This window comes from Macrotis lagotis, chromosome 3 (genome assembly GCF_037893015.1).
Source record: "Macrotis lagotis isolate mMagLag1 chromosome 3, bilby.v1.9.chrom.fasta, whole genome shotgun sequence".
Taxonomy (NCBI): Eukaryota; Metazoa; Chordata; class Mammalia; order Peramelemorphia; family Peramelidae; genus Macrotis; species Macrotis lagotis.
Genome location: NC_133660.1, coordinates 166,390,633 through 166,414,464, shown reverse-complemented (window position 1 = coordinate 166,414,464; position 23,832 = coordinate 166,390,633). Strand labels below are relative to the sequence as shown.

The window sequence follows — 23,832 nt, the reverse complement described above, 5'->3', positions numbered from 1 at the left end:
AGACAAGTAATTAGGCTCCAGGCATTTATGTACAAGCTTTTTTGTAAAAAGCCAAAATTTCTCCAGGGACAATATTTCCAATAAATTACATTAAAAGTTCTATTCCAAATGCAAAAGAGATTACCAAGGGCACAATCGTGTAAATGGCTGGCATCATCTTAAAAAATGCATTTAAAAAATAGAAACTCACAATTCCAGTGCATTTTTGGAGTTGCAATAAATATTTGATGATAATATCTTTGTTTAAAACAAGAAAAAGAAAACATCAAGAAGAATGAAGACATTCTTTTTTTTGGAAATATATTCTTATTCTAAGAATTGGACATGGATTAGGGATTTTAACAAAAAGAAGAGACAATTAACTATGCCATACATTTTTCTATAGTACCTTACATTTTACAGAACAGGAAATTAGTTAAAGTTCAGGAATTTTGACTATTTGATAAATTCTTGTTGTTCAGTTGTTTCAACTGTGTCTCACTCTTTGAAAGCCCATTTCTGGACATTTTCTTGGCAGAGAAATTGGACTAGTTTGCTATTTCCTTCTCCAGCTCATTTTTACAGATGAGGAACTGAGGCAAACAGGGTAGAACAGCCTCATACAGCTGGCAAGTGTCTGAGGTGAGATTTGAACTTATGAAAATGAGTCTTCCTGCTTCCAAGTCCAGTGCTCTATCCACTATGCCAATTAATAATCCTATCTTAATTACAGAATAATTATTTCCATTCAAATCAAATGCATACTGGAGGCAGCTAGATGGCACTATGAATAGAACACTAGGACTGGATTCAGGGAGATCCCAGTTCAAATTCAACCTCAGACACTTATTAGCTTTGCAACACAGAGCAAGTCATTTAACCTTTACTTCCTTCAGTTTTCTCATCTGTAAAATGGGGATAATAAGAGCATCAACCTTTCAGGGTTGTTGAGAGGATCAAATGAGATGGCTAAGATAGAGCTTAGCATGCCTTATCTGTTTAGCTATCATCATCATATCATTTTAATTGTTACAAGGTTTTTGTTTTTCACTTTTTTCATTAACTGATGGGAAGGTTAAGAGAGTGGGAAAATAGTCTTTGTTATGTGAAAAAATAAAATTTAATAATAAAAATAAAGAGAGAGAAGTTTTAAGTCAAAACAATGTTGAACAGTATTTCCACATACAAATAATCATATGTAAATAAGTGATCTGCAAACCTTAAAGAGCCAAAATATTGTTATTAAGGTCTTTCTTTTTTAAATTAAACTTTTCCTTTACATACCAATTTCTTTAACATATTTATAAATAATTTAAGGGTAATTTTCAGTATAGTCAAAGTCAAATCAGCACTAATTCCAAATGGTCAAATCTTTTGCAATACATGAGACCTGACATAAACATTTTCTGATTATCAAACTAGAAGACTCACCTGTACATATTTCCCAATAACCTTTATGATCTCCAAATTAAATTGTTTCACTGGGGCTGCTGAGAGGTCAATGTGACTCAGAAGGCTATAAATGATCTGTAGTAAAGACTGCTGCATACTGGACAGCCCTTTTTCTAAAAGCTAAAAACAATGTAATCAAGTTACACTTTAGTCAGGTTACACAACATATATTTTTTTTAATTTTAAATTTAAAATTATTTACAATTTTCCTCCTAATCTTGCTTCCCTCCCCCTACAGAAGGCAGTCTGTTAATCTTTACATTGTTTCTATGGTATACATTGATCTAAGTTGAATGTGATGAGACAGAAATCATAGCCTTAAGGAAGAAAAAAATAAAGTATTATGCCTGATTGTTGCACTAATGGAATGAGCAAGTCCATCAAGGTTGGTCATCACCCCCCCCATGTTGCTGCTAGGGTGCACAATGTACAACATATTTCTTTAATTTACTCAAAAGTAGTTGTTTACGAAATGTGAAAACATTCTTATAAGACTATAGCTTGTGAAAATTTAAATCAAATAAAACTGATTAAAAGCACAGAATAAAAGTTAAGCTCTTTACAATGTGTATGCCCAAGACTGATAAAAATAACAGCATTTAACAATAAAAGAGTTAAACACATTTAGATGTTAAAATAAAACATTTATCTTAATTTGGCAACTGGAATATTTGAATACAGACTATAATAAATTCAGAAGATTATGCAGAACTATCTGGTAGGAAACAGTGTTTCTGTTTTATGTTTCTGTGTTTTGGAAAAGTATTTTATTACTTTTTATTATTTATTATTTTGCTCTCAAAACCTTCCTTAACATCATCCATTTTTAACAGCCTTTATCTTTGGTTAAAATAACAAATCAACATCTTAACTGGGACAACAAAGTGCAATATATGAGGGAGGAGATAAAACATATGTTATCACATTAAAAAACAAACAAACATCAGTTAATTGTGAACTATGAAAATATAAAAACTGTCAAGGCTTAGACTATACCTTCACTATATCTATGAAAAACTTTGGTTCAAGGGTAGTGTATGATTAAATAGATAAGGGTCTGTATTGAGGGGTCCCAGGAGGGAGACACCTGGTAAAGTCTAGAACTAACCTAGGTTTTATGGTCTTGTTTAAAGTGAGCTTCAATATTGAGGTTTTGCAGAAGTCAATTTACTTCTAGGATAATTCAAAAGGAACCGAGGATTTGGGAGGGATATATGTGCTTCATCTCTCAGATGATGCCTTTTAAGTGAAACTTTATTCTTATCTTACTCTGTTGAAACTACCATTAAAATGTAGATATTGAGTTTGTAAATTTTGACATACCATGAACTTCCCAAAGTGAATATGGCTACTTAGTGTCTGTTTAAACATGAATAGCAAATCACATATTAGCTCTGTCAGCATTTATTAATATCACAGCAATGGTCCATTTTCCAGCAGAGAACATTAGTGCATAGAGAAGTTCAGTTCTTGTTATAAATATTACAAAGAGCTTCCATCTTTGTTTACATCTTTTTTTTTTGACTTATATAGACTTGGTTTTGGACACTGATAGATTGAAATTCTGACTTACAAACTTGAAAAAGTTCTTGTTTGGTAGGAGATTTGGTGGCATTCACTGTAATGTTAGGGGGTTCTTGGATAGAATTTACAAGTCAGAGCCTAGACATTCTTATAATGAATACATGATAAATTTTTTGGCTTATAGGTAATTTAAAGGTAACATCTATATAAAAAGTAATTCATAGTACCTTTATGATTAAAAAATTTACTTAATAGAAGCTTTTAGACTGAATTACAGCAGTGAAATTATTATTCTAATTTCTGAGAGATTTTGCTAGTATTTTGAAAATTTTAAACATTACTTTCAAACTAGAAGCCAAAGAATTATTTTCTTTATTATTTTAAGAGAAGGAAATTTTGTGGATTCTATTAAATTATTCCTCAAATTAGTTGATTTTAGAGTACTTAGAATATCAGTTAAATAAAGGTTAGAAAAACATATTTCAACTGGAAATTTTATCAAATTTCAAAATGATGCATGGATCAACAATTTAAGGAAAATTTACCTCAGCAAGATAAGTTACAAGATTAAATGTAGTTTCTGAGAAGGAATCATGTAGATATCGACACACTACATTAATCCAATTTGAGCAATCCCTGGAGTAAGTGTGAGTACTGTATAAACTCATCATGTGAGCCAAATTGACAAGTGTTGGTGATTTTTCTTCTGCACAGACCTGGAAAATAAGTGTATTTCATTCAAAAACAAAACAGCAATAAAAGACATTAAGTCTAAACTCAATTAAGAGGAAGTATAGGTTTGCCTTTGGTCTAGTCTAAAACTTATCTAAATGCTGAAGGAAATAAGTTAATTCTAAGAGCATCTCCATGGGTTTTTGACACATTTGAGGAAGTCTTAAGAAATCCCCATTCAGTTCTGAGCTATGAATTGTAATTAAGATAATCCCAGGGTACTGGGATTGCCCGAAAATCATCTCTGATCATACTGCCAAAGTTGCCAGGGTATCCACTGACAAGACAATGAAAGAAATTTAATACTTCTGAAAAACCCTTGTTACTATACCTAGCTTTAATGTTGTTATGGCAGCATGTCAAGATATTAGAATATTGTAGGAACGGAATATGCTACAATAAATTATTGTTTATATAATTTCCCCCCCTTCATTCAAACCCTAGTCAGATGAACATCAGAGTTCCTTGGATCTGTAATGCTATACTAGTAGAGCTAAAGCTCTCAGGTCTTATTATGTTGAAAAAGACTCCAAGGATGGGTGAAGTAACTGGATCTATGACTGTTATCTGGACAATCCCAGAAGCACACCACCAGGTTGATTGCAAGTTGATGAATTTTTCAGTCAGAGGAGTGCTCTACAAAAGAGGAAATACCCATACCAATGACATTATAGATCCTTGCAGAATGTTAAATTTATGAAACTCAAACATTTTTTGAATGTTTTCAAGGAAGAAACAACTTTTGAGGCAAATAAACTTCCTGCAAAAAATTTATAAAAATTTATAAAGTGGGGAGTCAAAGTGTTATTATCCTCATACTTACAGATGAGGAAAATGAGGCTCTAAAAGGTGAACTGACTGGGTCATGACCAGTCATGGGTGGTTGAACATGCTCATAAAACCTGCTATGGGAGGCTGAGTTTGATAGATCACTTTTGCTTCTGAGTTCTGAGATGAAGGAGAGCAAAATCAACTAAATGTTTTTATTATATATCAATATGGTGACCCTTAAGAGTAAGGAACAGGGATTACAGAATAGGAAGCCAGGGTTCCAGCATGCCTAAGAAGGAGCAAACTAGGGGCAGCTAGGTGGCACAGTGGATAGAGTACCAGCCCTGGACTCCGGAGGACCTGATTTCAAATCCAGTCTCAGATATTTAATAATTCACTTAACCCTACTGCTTTGCAAAAACAAACAAACAAACAAACAAACAAACAAACAAACAAACAAAAAGTAGACTAGCTCAAATCAAAAATGGCTCTAATCAGCCCTGGAAATAGAGCTTTTTCTATTCTTGGCCTTCGTGGCCAAGATAAGGAGATTCAGTCTCAGCTTCCTTCATCTTTCTTCTTCTTCACAAAAGAGTTAAGCAATAATTTAATAAATGATTACGAAACCATTTAAAGCTTTTATAAAATACCTTAGGGGTCAATATCATCAATAGGCATTACCAATGAAAAGACTTTATTTGTGGTATGTATAAGAGATTCTATTAACCCTAAGAAATATCCTTGAAGGTACTCTGTATGAATGATACCTACTTTCCTATATTTCTTAAATATTTATTTTTCATAAAAACATTTCAAAATTTCTTAAAAACCTAATATTTGAGCTGTCTAGTTATTTAAATAAGAGTTAAAAGATCATCTGTAATAGATGAAAAGAAATCTGGCAAATGCTTTTAAAATGTCACAACTGTGTATTAAAATAACTTTAGAATATGAAAAACTTTACAAAAGAAAAAAAATTAGGTTCTCTCTCAAGGATAGATATGGTTAAAATAATAGCTGACATTTAAAATGTAATAAAGAATGCTCTGTATTACATTATCTCACTTGATCCTCCTAAATGTCTCGTTAGGGACATATGATAGGATTATACTTATATCTTTCAGATAAGGGAACTGAGGACAAAAACAAGTATGATTTGCCAGAATTACATGGCTTGTTTTTTGAGGCAAATTTAAACCCACATCTTCTTGACATACACACAGACACACACATGTAAATAAAATAGGTTCTTTTTTTTTTTTAGACATTCTGGATTCTCTTTTTTGGAAGCATATGCATATGCCCATATTACTTGTACATCTGTGTAAAAAGTATAGAGAAGGTATGCATCCAAATAGCAATATCACATGCATTTGTATGTATGTATGTATCTATAAGAAGGTTCTGTTTTATTAAAAAAGAAAAAATTTATCTGAACAAAAGTTGTTACATTTAAGAAAACATTTTAAAATTGATTTTAAACTTATTGGTCCAAATGTGATTAATAAAGGTATCTTGCTTGACAATATGAATTTCTTGATATACTAGCTCTTTGCTTGTATATGAAGGCCATTTCCAATCAGTGGGTTCCATGCTGAGACCCTCAATTGCATAGAGAATGCTTAGAAGATGATGATTTGGGTGAGATTAAAAATGAAGATATTTGCATAACAAGTGTTCACAAAATAGAACAAAGACCACTCAAGAGTTATAAAGGAGATAGCAATTAAAGATTCAATCTAAACTTCCCAAAGCTCATCTACTTCCTGCCGATTAAAGACATCTAGAGAGGAACCTGTTATTCACTACTCAACAGGAAGGAAATAAACATTCTTTATCACAAATAACAGAGAAGCAATATGCATGCTGAGATTGTCTTTTAGTTCAGGAAAATTTTCTTTAATTATTTCCCTGATTATGACCAACATACTGCTTTCCTATTTCCAGTGCAATGCCCCATTATTAAGTCTTCAATTTGTCTTTGCAATATTATGTGTTTATGTGTTATGATTTACTTTTGCTGTGGTAGTGCAAATTCAGTAATACCAGATACCTTGCATACAAAAGTTGAATGGAATCTTTCCTTGGCATGGGACATTCCATTATTTAATTTCTTTCTTTACTTTGGGATGAGCATTGATTTGTTTGTATTTTTCAGAGAATCTTTAGCTGATGTAATTTATTTAATTATGAATGTCTCCTATGTACTTCTAATGACATGTTCACTTCAATTCTGTTATCTAGTATTTATCAACTAGAGTTGATTTAAAAAATTACTAATTGTTTTTGAAGCTTATCTTTGCTGGTTTTGTTTGTAAATTTAAAAGCTTGTGCTGCTGATCACTACTATTTATTTTCACATCTATTCTAATTTATTTTCAGTAACTTACTGTGGACTTAATTTGTAAATTTCAGTTCAACTTAACCTGACTATGCAGATTTAGGGTGGATAAAACTTTCTGGGCCTTAGTTTCCTCATCTATAAAATAAGGGGGTTGGGTAAAGTATTCATTGCACCCATTTGATAAATTTATTCTGCTTTCTGTCTTGTTTCCCTTCCAATTTAGTAATCAAGTCAAAGTGATGAACTAAAGCCAAGATAAGGTGGAGAGGGGGATCCTGATTAGAAATATAATGTGACAGAGATGTACAAATATGATAGTATATGTATTTTTAATTTAGGGAACTTGTGTTTAGACTAGCAATGGCAAAGAAATTAAGAAAATATTCACTACATCTTCCATTGGCTGATGTCAACACAGAAGTCAAAGCAGCAGTCTGATTATCACCGTTTTTCACTATTTACCTTGACTTTATCAGTTTAGAAATATTTAGATATTAATTCTATAGTAGAAAATTTCAGATATCAAAATTTGCATAATAAACATAATACTTTATAAAGAACACTGTGATACTGAAAAAGCTCTAAAAGTGATTTAAAAAAGAAAACCAGAAGTCCTTAGAGTGAGCTTTCATTTTTCTCATAATATTTACATACCTTTGCTATTCGACCAGCTGTTTCTTTGCAGAATTGTGTTGGGTTATCAAAATGCTGAATTAAATGAGGCAATAAGCACAGGATGTTTAAGGGAAAACCTACAGACATTAAAAATAATCCACACATCAAAGATTATATCCATTTTTGGAGAATAAAAATCAGGTTAATGATACTCCTTTCTTTTCCTGTCTATTTTCAGTTCTTATTAGTAAACTATAGAATTTGAAGTCTAAATTTCATATATTTTGTTGGACTTTTTAAACTATTTCTACCACAATCATTTCAAAAGGTTTGATTATATATATATATATATATATATATATATATATATATATATATATATATATGTATGTTTACTTCTTGGAATTCTGCAAAATTCATCTGGAGAATGTTAACTGCTTTTAAAGAATATGTTACCATTTGAAAGAAATGTCTCAAAGAAAACAGCCCAAAGCATCTAAATAAGATGTTACTTCTTAACTTAAGAGGCAGAACAATCTGAGAAGATTCCTGTACATATTATCATCCTGCAACTTGCATTCTTACACACTTTTAATTATTCTTTCTTTTTTAAATCTCTGAAACTTATATTTTTCCCCCAAGAATAAATTCAAATATGTCCATCTGGATTTAAATGGCCCCAGAGCACCCAAGATCTTAAGACCCACCACATACCTTTGTTAGACCTTTTAAAATAAAATGGGAAACATAAATCTGAAAGTCGAGGTAGCATATAACATCCTGCTTCCCACCAATCACAATTTTAAAACTTACAAACTTTCCTTGTTTTAAAAAAAATGCATGGGGAAAAAAATGGAAAACTATATTGAGGGAATAATCAAAGCAGCACCCAATCTGAATGCAAATTAGAAGGATGATAGTAACTCCGTTCTTCATTTGGTTAAAAAATCTCTTTTGACCCTAAATCTTGTGCATAGATGTTTTCTTTTCCTCTTTCACTATTTTATCACAGAAATCATCCATCTGGAGAGTCCTAGTTATAGGAACTAGAATATGGAAGAGAAAAGGGTTAAAATCTCATTTTTAAAAGCCTCATATGCATACAGAGATACCCCAATCAACTTGTCCAGATAGCATGTTTAACTATTAACAAAAAAATCAGAGAAATACAATCAAGTTCAACAATAAATATTAACTTAAACCCATTGATTCAAAACAATTCCTAATATTACCTGATAATTGGGAAGGATCCACCAAAGTGTATTTGGAGACAGTAATGAGTTTGCTGAGGAGGTGGACTGTCATTTCCTGTGTAGATATTGAGGTAAAGCCCTTAAGAAAAAGCTGCTGGAGACCTGGAAAATTATTCCATTTTAATTGGCTTTGTACATTTTCAATCTTCTCTCTGCTCTCAGATTTATCCAAAGGCAAGTGAATGAGCAGCTTGTTGAGTAGCCTGAGAGCCAAGAGGTATTCATATTCATAATCTGATTCCAGCAAGGATGCTGCTATCCAAAATATGGTGGCCATCAAGTTAGTAGGGTCAGTAGTGGACTGCACATCATTAATTCCTCCCTCTCTCAGAGAGGAAAGGCTTCTAGTCCTTGCTAAACTGCCACCATGATTTATCCGTCCATCCATTATATCCAGTGTGTTACTCCTTCGCCTGTCACCTCTTCGATCACCAATTAAACTTAGTCTCAAAGAGTTACTTCTTGCATTGCTGTAATAGCCCAAATAATTGCCACTACTAATGGGGCTTGTGCTTAAATTGAGTTGTCCAGTGCTTTTCCTATTAGCTGCAAACTTATTTCCCATGACAGGATCATGGTATGAGGTTCTAAAAAAACAAAGAAAGGGAATAAGTTATACATGTAAATTATAATTTTGCTCATTGTCTCCAAATCCACATCAGAAAGAACTGTGTGTGTCTATAAATATAAATGTTTGTCAAATTGCTTCATATTAAGAAAGACATTTTCCCAAAGCATGAAAATAAGGATGGAAGGGATAGAAGTCTGGCACTGGAGCTAAGAAGATTTAGGGAGGGTCAGCTAAGTAGCTCGGTGAATAGTCAGGAAGACTTGAGCTCAAATTTGGATGCAGACAATAATTACCTAGTTGTGTACCTTGGGCAAACCACTTAACCCCATTGTCTTACAAATAAAAAAAGAAGAAGTAGGGAGAAGTCCTGTCTTTCACACATTCTGGTTGTAGGACCATGAGTAATCACTTAAACTCTCAATTCTTTAAGTTACAAATGAGGGTAGCTAGATGGAAAACCAGAGTCTGAATCCTGCCTCAGACATTATTAGCTGTGTAATCCTAGACCTGAGCAAGTCAACCTCTCTCAGTCTCAATTTCATCATTTATAAAATGAAAATAATAATAACACCTACCTAACAGGATTATTGTGAAGGGCAAATGAGATGCATGTACATAATCTAATAATTATGAATATAAAAACACTATATGAATATGCCATTGCTATTATTGTTAGCAGCAGTAGTAGGAGAAAATCTGTATTAACTGTGATAGCATCCTAACAAAAAGTTACTGAAACTAATAAATCAAGAATGGATTTTTTTTTAAATGGAGAGAAAGGTGCCTTTTCTATATCCCTCTAGCATGACTTTTCATGGCCTGGGCTTATGTTTGACTCAAGAAGAAATTTATTTTTATTTTTTTTGCAACAGGGTGACAATTACACTATTAAAAAAATAGAATATCACTTTGTATAAATGACCAACTTTGTCCTCAGCCTGATTTTTATTAGATCTACCACCACTAGACAAACACCAAGTGGCTTCACTGTAGCTTATTCTACAAATCAAATTAATATTTTCTCTAAATTCTTTTTTCCCAGACTTTTCTGTTCTTATTGATGATACTGACATTCATATTAACACTCAAAATCCCAACAATATCTTTGACTTCCACCCTTCATTTCCCCCCATTATTCAAAGAAAATTCAATTCCTGCTGAGTCTAATGCCTAATGGGTCTCAATTCAGTCCTCTGTTAAGTTCTCACTGTTACTTATCTATTTCAAGATTGAGTCACTTTTTGCCAAAATTGTTAGTTTCCTCTTAACTGGCTTCCCTATCTCCAGTTTCTCCTCTCTTCAAAACCATCCTCCATATCACTAAGTTAATCTCATCAGTACTTCTAAAATATATATTAAAAAAAACTCTCTCCCACCTATTAAATTAAGGCCCAAACTGTGGCAGGTGAAAGATCTGAGGTTCAAGCTTCTGAGCCTAATGACTTGTTAAGCAATGCATGCCCATGGCATAATAAATTTGGATCAGGTCTCCTTATCTTATCACAATACAGGACAAGACAGATTTATATGCATTAAAAGCAATAAAATAAGAATTATTAAAAGAAAAACTTAACTAGGATATAAAACTGGTCTTTTGATTTATAATTCAAAGAAAGATTAGGGACTTTCAAAGTGGGGAGAGAGGAAAAAGGTGCAATTCCCTGAAATCAGAAAAAGAGCTTATCATTTATGGTTCTCCAAAATCCTTTCTAGCTTCACCTTTCTCCCACTACTTCTCTACAGGAAATTTATTTCCCACATTATTATTCCATACTTTTTCATCTCTGGAAATCCTGAATTGGGAGTAAAGAACCAAAGAGAATTGTTTTCAATTAAAAATTTTCAGGCTTTTTTGTAGGGCACTGAGGAGGGGATTAGGAAATTTTTTTCTTAATCCAAATTTGCTTGTCAGACAGTTTAGGAAGCTACTGCTCTTATTATATACTATAAAAATCTTTTTTTTACAAAGCCCTATTTTCAGACATAGGATTATATTAAAGATCTACAGAGAATGACTGTATTTAGAATTAGAAATGTACAAATTTACTATAAAGGGAAAAATGCAAAAAAAAAATATCAGGAATTGGGAACTGTCCTTTGATTTCCTAATTTTTTCATGTGATTAGTTCTATTAAATGAATCATTAAGACATCCTTTTATCTACTGTAGAACACACATATAAGCATACATCTTTATATATTTAGATTAGAAGTTGTAACTATTTAAAAATAATTTATAATATCAAGTTTTAAAGAAAAATATAATTTTTCTAAATTTTTCTCATATAATAAGAATGTAATGAACAATGCATTCAATGATTTTTATACACAAAATTATTGGTTGACAAATTCTTACTGAGAAAGAGCAGAAAGAAGATCATAATGTTTCATTGTTTCTGCCAATGTATCAATTGAAGACTCCAAAGTGAGGAGAAGTTCTATCACAAAACCCTGGAAGAGAATGCAATTTTTAAAATTTATTATGCTATGAAAGAAGTAATCACAATGAAAAATTAAGACATAAAAATACAAACTTTATAAAGTAGGCCAATTTAGTATTAAAAATTGATTTAGATTTTCTTGAACAGCATGATTTTTAATGATATAAAAATCTATCAAGCTGATGGCATAATTGGTTTTAAAAGCAAAATTAAACTACCCAGCAAAACTGAACATCCTCTTTCAGGGGAAAAGATGTACTTTCAATCAAACAGGGGACTTTCAAACTTTTCTATTGAAACAACCAGAGTTGAACAGAAAGTTTGATCTCCAAGTTCGGGACTCGGGGGAACCACAGAGGGGGTGGATAAGAAGGATTAATTATGAGGAACTTAATGATGTTGAACTGCTTGTATTCCTGCATGGGAAGAAGATAGTGATAACTCATATGAATTTTCTCATTCATAAGAGCAGTTAGAAGGCGCATATATAAGGCATAGGAGGGAATTGAATATAATGGTATAATATAGTAAAAAAGATGGAGTCAGTGGGTGATAAAGGAAAGTACTGGGAGGAAAAGAAAGGAGAGGAAGAAGGGGCTAAGATATTTCACATAAGAGTCAAGAAAAAGCTTTTACAATGTAGTGGAATTGGGGGAGGCAAAGGGCGAATGAGTGAGCCTTCATTATGGTCAGAAATGGCTCAGAGAGGAAATAACATACTCACTTAATAGGGTAAAGAAATCTATCTTACCCTGGAGAAAAATGGAGGAAAGGGATGGGATAAAGGAGAAAGGGGGAATGGGTGATAGAAGAGAGGGAAGATTGTGGGAGAGGATACTCAGATGCAATACACTTCTGAACAGGGACAGGATGAAAGGAAACAGAATGGAAGAGAATAGAGTGGAGTGAAATACAGCTAGTAATAGCAACTGTGGGAAAAATATTGAAGCAACTTCTCTGGAAGGCAATTCATCCTAGAGACAGAGCCATTGAAATCTGAACACAGACTGAAGTATACTTTTTTTCTCTCTATTCTTGAGGCTTCTCATCTTTTTTTGGGGTGGAGAGGTTTATGATTACTCACAAGATTATTGTAATAATATAAATAAAATAAAGGCAAGGTTATAAAAATGTCATTTTAATTATATGCATACTAAGTTCCCCATTATGCAATTGGTTACTCAGCTCAAATCTTATATGCTATCAGAACATGAAGTCTATTCTATAAATTGAAAAAAAAAGTCTCAAACTACCCTTATTCATTTTATCTTGTAATTTTCTTCAGGTTATTAAATCAAATCAAATAGAAGCATCTTTAGAAAGCATTTCTGACCTAAATAGAATGGTAATGAGGATTTATTATGTACGTAATCACTTCACCACTTAACAGTGAAATAATCTTGATTTCTTACCATTGTGCAATTGGATCAATCTACTGGATCTAGAATTTTAAAAGTACTATTTGTTTTCTCTGTGTTGATATCCCACTCCCACAAACTTAGTATTATACTATGTTAATTCTCCTATAGTTACTCTATAGAACTGATTAAACTGAAATACATTTACCTGGGCATCTTCTCCTGCATCACCCACAGTTTCTACAAGTCTAGAGAGAACATCTGAAAGTGTATTTGCAGAAAGTGGCTGCTTCAGGGCTCTGAAAATCTGAAAAGATCTCCCAGCGTAGTGTCGAGAAGAGCAAGAAAGTGCTGTTTGCAAAGCGATTTCACTAAGATGATGTTCTAACTGAAATCTTGCTGTGAAAATAAATGAAAAAATTCTATTTTTAAAATTGTCAGTTTATATTCACAAAGTATTTGTCCCCTTATTTTTCTATCATTATATTCTTCCAATTATTTTCAGAGGAATACATTTTCCAGTACCTAAACAAATCATGATTTTTTAGGATAAAATTATAAGAAATTATGAATATTGATCGTTTACTACATCACACTCATATATAATTCTAACATAATTCTTTCATGATATATGGTAATGAAAATTACCTGTGGTTACTGGTACAGTAATTTGATAAATTTTATATTACGATCAGACATGAATTACAGAAAAGTCCTGAATTCTAAATATGTATTTTTTTGTTTTAAAAGGGTACCTTAATATTCAATTTATTTCATACTGTACATTAAAGTCTATTATTGCTAAAAGGTGTAATTTTTTAAAGAAGTTTTTTTTGACACAGGTCTCAGTTTTGTCTTAATTTAGATAACCAAAAAGTAGATTATACTTTAATACACATACTAACACTACTAGAGATATACTCCCAGCAGAGCAGAGGGATATATATGCAAAAAATATTTATAAGCAGTACTTTTTGATTTACTAAGAACTAGAAGGAATATAGCTGGCTCATTGATTAGAGGATTACTGAACTATTGTATATGAACATAGTGGAATATTATGATGCAATAAGAAATGTATTGAACCATTAAAAATGACAGGAAGAAGTCAGAGAAATTTAGGGAAACATCTAAACTGATATTAAGTAAAGTTGGTTGGTTCTTGTCCATTATCAAAAAAGACCAAAATGACATTACTAAGCAAAATTAAGTAGAACCCAGAGAACAATTTACATGATATTTTACTTTCAAATATGCTCATTAATGACTCATTTACCTTAAAGAACTAATTATCACACAAATAACAACAACAACAACAATGTAAAGGAAAACATTAAAAGATCTGAGAATTATGAACAGTACAGTGAAGGAGTCTACAAGGACCATTATCATTAGGGAACTGCTGGTAAATCATACTTCTGGTCTTTTGGAAGAAAGGTGGTGGGCTATATGTGTGAAAAAGGCATACATATTCAGATGTAGGAAATATGTTGATCTCGTGCTCTACTTTATTTTTTAAAAGAAAGGATCAGTGAGTAGCTGGGCATAATTGGAAGGTGACAGTAATGTTAAAAGATAAAATGCTAAAAATACAAGTGGATGAGTATGGGATTTTTTTTTAAAGGTAGGTCACCAATAATTTTAATTTTCAAAACAAGTTCATAACTGAAAAAGTAGGAATTCTATACAATATTTACTGAAAGATACCTGAGCTTGATTGTTTAAACACTGCCACCACATGTTTTAGGAAAACAGTCAACTGTTCAGCGCTCTTAATACTGGGGTTCTTGGCAGAAACATCCTCATGGTTCCAAAGGGGCCCTCTTTTTCTGTAAATAAAACATAGAAAATCGCTAACCCTAAAGTAATGATTATGCAGCATATTTAGCTATTTTTTTCATTTAATATAAATACTATGAACTGAGAAAGTTAATTTTCTTGATTCCAATGTGATTTCTGTACAGCCAGGGGAGTCAGTGGAAGGGAGAAAGTTGTACTGAAACAGTCTATGACAAGTGGGGAAAGGTCCATTTCACAAACAAACTCAGTTGCCACTGGCCATCTTTCTGTTCCTCACAAGTCACTCCCTCTGGCATCTTTGCTGTGATGTCAATCCTTGCTTACCTTGGCCTCACAGAGTCCCTCTTTTCTTTTAAGATGCAGCTCAGACACCGTTAGCTGTATGAAGCCTTTTCTGATAACACAGACTTCTAGTACTCCCTCTCCCAACTACCCTGAATTTAACTATTGTACTGTATGTTGTACATGTATTCCTTGTGGTTCCCCAACTAGAATGTAAGCCCCTTGAGAGAAGAGATTGTTTTATTCTTTGCACATGTATCCCTAGGACCTAATACACAAAACAAGCTTAATTTACTATCTTGTGTCATCTCTTATTTTGGTGTATTGAATAATCATTTATCCTATATTCAATGATAAGAAAAATTTGTCTACTGAAATCAAATTATGTTTCTTTAAGCATATGATAGGAACTATAAAACCCAACCATTGCTCTTTTTTCCTCATTTACTAAGAAACACAAATCTAAAGTATGTGATTACAATAACTAGCATGCCATATAGATGATAATATGTATTCTCTGGCCTGTTTGAATCTGACATCAATTAAACATGGGAATGAATTAATGTCTTTGTGTCTCAGTTTCCTTATCCATCAAAAGGACTTGATAAAATTGCACTACTAACTAAATCTAATAGACAGATTGTAATAAAATGTCTTTTAAACTGCAAAGCCTTATGTGAATATGAACTAAAATTGCTCCTTTTAACTTTCCTATTCTTTTGTGTGTTGAGCTTTTAAAGTAACCTTAAATCCTTTAAGTGAGGGGAAAAAAGTTACTTAATATTACAAATTTTTATTCCTCTGCATAGAGTGTAGTAAATTCCTTATAGTCACAGACCAATCTTAATATCTCTAACAATACTGACTTTTGAATATAGCAGACAGTGAAATGTTTCTTCATCAACTAATAATACAGTTACTGAAGAGAATGTTCATCCTATGTTGCACTCATTCCTTCTTATTTCTGGGAGATGCATTCCTGTGTACTTCAAGCTAACATCCGAAAACCTTGACGAGGGGTCAAAATGTCAGAGCTATTTACCAATGCATTTCTGGGATGTAAGAATGGTCAAGCTTACCTTGAGGTAATGAATTCCATGAGTGTTTTTACTTTTTCATCCTGTTCTCCGGAAATGTCAGCCTCGCTGAGGAGCGTGGTGTGCAGCTGGGACATGGCCAGGCTGTTATTTCCTAGGCTGATGCTAGAAGAGGTAGAACTTGAGCTAAGCCCTGAGTCTGTCATAGGGGAGGGCTGGTAATCAGGGATAAAATCGGTAACACCTGTGGAGAGAAAAACATGCTAAGGAACAATGGAGAAAACTTTGCTCAGGTGTACAGGATTCAAACTGTCAACTTTTACTGGATAAGAGGGACATATTCAAAGATCATGTTGTCTTAGCTGATGTTAGGGTGATAGCTGCACCACATTTGTTTAAAAAAATGAATTTTAAAGAACACTGTCTCCATCTGAATGACATACTGAGCAACAGGGTGCTACTGCCACCTGCTGGGAGATATTGACATGGTCAATTACCCACAATTCTGCTGTTTACCAGTTCTCAAACATACTTCAAAGATAAATTATTTGTTTTAATTATTATATATTGTGCTTGTATTATAAACACAAAGCCATATTAATTAAAAAAAATCAAAGCCATGGTTCCACAAGAATTTCTGCAGTAGAAAAATCTTCTATCCAACGCAGATCGGCAATAGGTCTGTAACTTATAGACTTAAGGTGCCCAAGGAGTAGTCACAGAGACTGAACAGATATACCAAGTTTTTGGAATAAAACAATTGTAACATTATTAAATTAATATTTGATCCAATTTTTTTCAAAAACAGGACAGCTCTGATGGATTCTTTTTTCAATTTTTTTAAGACAATGGGGTTTAAGTGATTTGCCCAAGGTCACACAGCTAGGCAATCATGAAGTGTCTGAGGCAGGATTTGAACTCAGGTCCTCCTGACTCCACGGCTAGTGCTTTATTCACTGGACCACCTAACTGTCCCAAGATCTGATCAATCCTTGAAAAACCCCTCCAATGTATAACAATGCTGTGCTAGATGCATTAAATCCCTAATGCTTCTTGGGAAAAACAAAACAAAACAAAAACAACAAATGTTATGTTCAGTAACTTAACAGTCTTTTAGTGTCCGAGGATTTATTCCATATCTTTGGGGGCAGAAAGATCTATTGTATTTTTGCAATAAAACTTTTATTATAAATTAAAATATATTTCCTTCATTCAAATCTAGGTTTCTAAAAAGAGAAATAATCAAAACATTAAATTTCTCAATAACTGAAAAGAGTAAGTATCAGTGAACATTAACAATGACATCTGACATGAGAGAAACTCTAGAAAGTTAATTTCAAAGTTCTGGATCACTTTTAGGATTTTTGTTGTATCATTTAAAAAAGTTTTAATGAATGGGAAAAGAAGATGATAAGTCACATTATGAATTCATTAGATACTGTGGAAATAAAATTTTAAAAATAAAAACGGGAGGTGAAATAAATTTCATGTTAAAGTTTCATTACATCAGACCTTATTTATTCCAAGTAATTCTTAGGAAATAAAAAAAGACTTAAAGGAATTTAAAGCCACTTAAAAAATCAAACAACAAAAAAAATCTAGTAAAAACATTAAATCAAAGGTTCAAAAATAAAGTATTTCTTCAATTACTTTTAATTTAAAGATTAAGACTTTTATGTTTATGATGCTATGTAATGAGATATAATGTTTTTATTATATTACTTCCTTTTGCTTCTTAATACTTATTCCTTATGATTTTACATATATTACATATAATGGTAATTAAAATATTAAGTACTGTGGTGCTTAGGCAGAAACAAAATAGTGCAATGAATAGTCAGTCAGACTTGTATTGAATAGATCTGGCTGTGACACATCTGGCAGTGTGGCCCTGGACATGTTACTTAACCTCTCAGTGTTCCAGGTCACTCACTGAGATTCTGGATTTCAGCTAAATTGTACTTTTGCATTAGCAGAAGAATTTCTTTACTTAGATTTAGTTTCCTATGCCAATGAATTCCTAGGTCTAGGCAAAAAAAAAATGGTAATTAAAAACAAAACTAATTTGCTTTAAAAATATTTGATATTCCAATTTCTCAGTATCAAATTTGCTTTCTCTCTCTCTCTCTCTCTCTCTCTCTCTCTCCAAATCCAAATTCATGAGCTTTTCCTGAACTCTTAGGTTCTGAAAGGAACCAAGGCAAAGGAGGGTGAAGATCATGAGAAAAGAAAAAAAGTACAATCTTCATGGATGGCACCTACTCTGCTTCTGAATTAAGTAGAACTTTAATTACCTGTGAAAATATAGTCTAAATTTGCAGGGTGTTTGACAGTAAGCACCCTGGGCTCATTAAACTCCTTATTCCTGAGGAGGATCGAAGCTACAGTTCGGACATTACTGTTGGATCCCATTACTATCAATAAATGCAAAAGCAGGCGTTTGCAGTGTTCATATACCTCAGGGTGGCAGTGGTCAAACCCTAGAAAGAAAAGCAAACAGACAAATCAATCAAGATAAGAAAATCACTAATTATACAAATAGTTACATCATTTACCTTCACTTCTAAACTCTTGAGACATAAAATCTCTTTAATGCTTTTAAGTGTTTATATAGTAGACATTTCAAGTAATAATTCTTTCACCTATTAGTTTTTGATGTTTTATTATTAGTGTTTTGTTTCTAATGCCCCCTGTAAGTAATTAAAAGTCTAATGCAGTATTTCCTGGTCTCTAATTCCTCCACTGCATACTAATAGGCACTAAATATAGAAAAAAAAGACTGTATTTTTTAAATTCTTTGGTAAGCATAATGTATCTTTTGAGGGAAGATGAAGGACAGTCCTGTAATCAGTGAGAGATGGTAGAGTGGAAAGCACTGGATTTCAGTTCCAATTTAATCTTTTACTATTTTTGCAACTGCACAAGCCACTGAACTTTCTCAGCTAAATGACTTGGTTTGAAAGGGAAGTTAGTAATGGTTTGATGCCAAGCCAGTGGAGTGTTCTAGGGTACTTGGCTCTGGGCTTTTTTGCATCTTTAATCAATGAGAGATGAAAAGGCATAAATAATATGTTTATCAAATTCACAGAGAACAAAAAGCTAGCCTATGAATGAAGTGAGAGAACTAGAATTAAGTTTGAATCTGATAAAAATGAATTTTTAAAAAAATGTATAAAGTCTTGGTTTTAAAGCTTTATAAAAAGTATTTAATTAAGGGACTGAGAAAAACTAATGAAAATTTATTTCTCAGATGAACAAAACAAATGGAATAGAGTAAATATTAAAAATATTAGGAAGAAACAGGATGAGTGAATTCAAGGAAAACACAGGTTAGTCTTCTAAGAATTGACAAAGAATCAAGAAAACAGAAATAAAAGAATAGTCTATATAAAGACTACAATAATGTAAAGGGAAACTTTGAACTCTGATCAATGCCATATGTAGTAGTTTAGAAGACTGATAATGAAACATTCTGTTCAACTCAAAGCACATATTAAGACATTAGTACAGAATTGAGACAGACCTCTTAAGATATGGTCAATGTGTACATTTGTTTTCTTTGACAAATATGTTTGTTATGGGGAGGGGGGAAGTCCATGGGACATATTAGTCAAGAGAAAGTGGTAGATAATGAGAGTGATACAAAAAAAGAAAAAAGTATCAGTGAAACATTTAAAAATACATAGAAAGATCTGAGAAGCAAGGTAGCTTTATAACTCACTGAAAAAAACCAATTATGACAGAAGTTTACAGTTTTATACACAATACTTTCTTGTGATCTTTACAGATTAAAATGTTACTATTTGGTGATATTCTCATGTTTGTAGAAAAAAAGAAAAAGGGTGACATATTTTAAGTTCATTATGTTTTAATGCATAAACATGGAGACCTAGCTAGTTTTATAAATAGGAAATGTATCTAAAACTATGCTTTTGGAGAAATAAATTTCATTAATCCAATAAAGCATCTTCAAAAGTTTATTCAGTAACATAGTAACTTGGAAGTGGGAAATCAACATTGTTTTGTCCATAGGGTATCAGTGTTTCTCCTAACAAAGTCAATAAAAATGTAGAGACTCAAAATTCTAGAGGAATTCTTAGGGAAAATAAAAACAGAATGAAAACTATGAAAGAGAACTCATTCTTAACATTTTCTTGAATTCCTATGCTCTAAGAGTTTTCTTTTTCTTTTTTGTTTTTGCAAGGCAATCAGGGATAAATGACTTGCCCAGGGTCAGACAGGTGTCTGAGGTCACATTTGAACTCTCAGGGCCTTCTGACTCCAGGGCCAGTGTCTTATCCACTGTGCCATCTGACTGCCCCTTATGTACTTTCAAATTAAGAGATAATATCAACTTTAAAACTACTAAGGGAGCTAGTGTCATAAATCTTATTCTGACATAGCTATAAAATAGTCTAATAGTTCCCTGGAGTGGAGGATGGTGTTGTATGTATCACTTTTCTCCTTGAGAAAGTTAGAACTTGAACAAGAATGGAAATAATTAAAATGGAGAAGAACAAGATTAATGTTTTAGAGTGTATAAAATCTAAAAAACTTAAGTTTATATTTGTTGCATATATGTCTATATATGTATAAATACACACATACACATATATCTGATATCTTACTATAGAGAAACCCAAGCTAAAAATGTTTTGTTACCTATAAAAATTGCATGAAGAAGAAGGTGTAGGTAGCTTCCCCATTCCACTTTCACACTATGGTCAATGATCAGATCAGTCAAAAGGATAACTGCTATGTTACACCTAAGAAAGGCAATGGATAAAATTAATACTTTATAGAGTAAAGCAAAAACTTTGAGTTTTGTAAAGGTATGTAAAATATTTTGATAACCTCACTCATAAATACAAATTATTAATAAAAAGAAAAGCAAAAGCCACAAAGCATCACTAAATTCTGTAAAATATTCACTTGCTATAACATTCTGACAAAATAGTATAACCACCAAAATTTTGCTAAATATAATAACTTATAAGTCAAAATAATAGTGCCATTCTAAAAGCACTTATTTTTTAGATGTAAATTGTTACCATAAATTCAAACTCACTCTTCAAAAACTACAAATCTCTTCCCATCCCAATTCATGCTCCATTCAGCCATCAGAATCTTCCTAAAGCACAGGTCTTATCACATACTCCACCATGCAATAAATTACAATGGCTCCCTAATTGTCTCAAAAGGTTAAATACAAAAATGCTCTGTCTGGCATTCAAAGCCTCAGCCCTTTAATACTTTTCCAGTCTTTTTATACCTTGCTCCCCAATATGAACTCTTTGATCCAGTGACATTGTCCTCCTGGCTATTCCATGAAGACCCTCCATCCCTCAGTTCCAGTGAATGATCTCCCTCCTCCACTCAGACTACTAACCTCCCTGACTTCCTTAAATTCCTATTAAAAACCTATTTATAAAAAAAACCCTATTTATATATGAAATTCTTACTCAATCCCTATTATTTCTATCACGTTCCCTCTTTTGATTACTTCCTATTTATCCTGTATAATGATTACTCTGCTATGCTTGTTTGCTTCTTGTCTCCCCCATTAGACTGTAAGCTCCCTGGAGGCAGGGGCTATCTCTTTGCTTCTAAAACCTTAATAAATATTTATTCATTGATATAAAGATGCAGAATTCTATGTCTGGAATCCCAATTTTATATTTGATCCATTCTGTACCTTTTAATATCATATGAACAAAGCTAAAAGTTTTAAAAGTTCATATAGAATCACACTCTAAACTTTACCTGTGAAGAGATAACCCAGGTGATGAAGTTTCAGGCAAATAATCCACCAATGGTGACCAACAACCTCCAGCGGGAGGGAAAGGCAGTGGCTCTCCTTGATTATGTTCCATTACTTTCAGTCTCCAATTAGAATAAAGTGGCATTGAATCACCTAACAAAATAAAATTATTTTTCCATTTAAACATCATTTGTCTTACCTCACCTACATATTACTCAAAAGAAATAAAAAAGTGTTCCTTACAATTTAAAATATCATTTGCCAGAAAGTTAGGTATAACTATATAATCAAAAATGCAAATCTGAGTAGAAAAAGTTCCTGGATTTCAGAAGTCAACTAGTTAATCTTTTCTAAGGTAATGGAGAAACCTATACAAAGGCATAGACACAAGATGACATATGGCTGAATGGAGCATAAAGGACTCCATCCAAAAAGTAGGTTGAAACCAAAGGATTTAAAAAAGTAAAACAGGAATTCTACCTGATCCTAGGAGGCAATTAAGTTATTGGAGTTTACTGAGCAGGAAGCAGGCCTGTACCTTAGGAATGTAATTTTTGAAGTAGGACACAAGAGGGAGTGAAATGAATTTGGAAGCTGTAGCAATATAAACAACAGGTAGTCAAGTTATGAACATGTGAGTGGAAAGGAGAGGACAAATAAATATAAAAGCAATGTGGATGGAGAATTAGTCAACACTTGGCAATTGACTATATATATGTAGGGAGTTAGGGTAAGGAAAGATGGTGGTATCCACAACAGAAACAAGGAAGTTAAGAAAAGAGGTGTTGTTGGTGGAAAATATAAGTTGTCTTTGGGAAATATGGAGTCTGAGATAGCTGAGAGATCCAGTTTAAAATATCCAACAAAAGGGGTGGCTAGGTGGTGCGGTGGATAGAGCACCGACTCTGGAGTCTGGAGTACCTGAGTTCAAATCCGGCCTCAGACACTTAATAATTACCTAGCTGTGTGGCTTTGGGCAAGCCACTTAACCCCATCTGCCTTGCAAAATTCTTAAAAAAAAAAATCACATAAAATATCCAACAAGCAATTGATGACGTGAGATTAGAGCTCAGAAAGGAGTCCTCTGTGAAGAGATGGAACAAACATTACATCGGAACTTAACAGATTTGGGAACCTTGTCCTTTTGGAATTTCAGTAATGCCCTTTCTTGCACAGTTCTTGCATTACACTGAATCTTACTCTTTGACACAGAGGTAGGAAGGATGGTAGGAAAAACCACTGAAAGATGAGGAAAACAATTTATACAATCCTGGCTATACCACTGCATAAGGAAAATAGAAAACCAGAATAGTTTGTAATGAAAAGAAGAAAAAGAGGGTATCTATCAATAACTGTCAAGTAGCTATTATTTAACAAGCTATTATTTTTGTTTAGAGTAAAAGATCAAGGAAGGAATTTAGGAGAAAATGGAACAGGTAATATAAGAAGGAACTAACTCCAAGAAGACAAGTCACAGACCTGAGTTTCTCTTACATAAAATTTTGTCTTAACCAATATAAGTCCCCCTCTAGTTCTAAACACTGTATTATTCTAATTTTAGAATTATTGTAAAATTTCAACTTGTCATTTAGTTCCTATTTGCAAAAAGGAAAAAGAATTCATTTTTATTAGAATAAGAATTTTTTCTTCCATTTTAAAATTCTCAAATAACAGATTCAAAAAGGTATATATTTTGTGCTGTTAAATGTCTAGAACTTACACATTAATTGAAATGATTACAATTTCCTCTTTCAAATAAGAATGGGGGTGCAGGTAGGTGGCACAGTGCCACAGAGTACTGGCCCTTGAGCCAGGAGGAACTGAGTTCAAATCCAGTCTCAGACACTTACTAATTACATAGTTGTGTGGCCTTGGGCAAGCCACTTAACCCCATTGCCTTGCAAAACAAACAA

The 23,832-nt window shown here is 32.8% G+C and overlaps 1 protein-coding gene across 18 annotated transcripts in view; it reads right to left on the bottom strand.

Annotated features, from left to right (window-relative positions):
* The window catches only part of FRYL (FRY like transcription coactivator), a 283,659-nt gene that overhangs the window by 37,827 nt on the left and 222,000 nt on the right, over window positions 1-23,832 (bottom strand). For all 18 annotated transcript variants that reach the window (XM_074229478.1, XM_074229492.1, XM_074229477.1 and 15 more), the window contains 11 exons: window positions 21,922-22,072; window positions 20,821-20,924; window positions 18,453-18,638; window positions 16,201-16,402; window positions 14,747-14,868; window positions 13,248-13,438; window positions 11,597-11,691; window positions 8,650-9,257; window positions 7,457-7,554; window positions 3,501-3,671; window positions 1,411-1,551 (listed from right to left, as the gene is read on the bottom strand). In XM_074229478.1, the coding sequence (XP_074085579.1) occupies window positions 1,411-1,551; window positions 3,501-3,671; window positions 7,457-7,554; window positions 8,650-9,257; window positions 11,597-11,691; window positions 13,248-13,438; window positions 14,747-14,868; window positions 16,201-16,402; window positions 18,453-18,638; window positions 20,821-20,924; window positions 21,922-22,072 (2,069 nt within the window). The remainder of the gene's footprint in view (window positions 1-1,410; window positions 1,552-3,500; window positions 3,672-7,456; window positions 7,555-8,649; window positions 9,258-11,596; window positions 11,692-13,247; window positions 13,439-14,746; window positions 14,869-16,200; window positions 16,403-18,452; window positions 18,639-20,820; window positions 20,925-21,921; window positions 22,073-23,832) is intronic.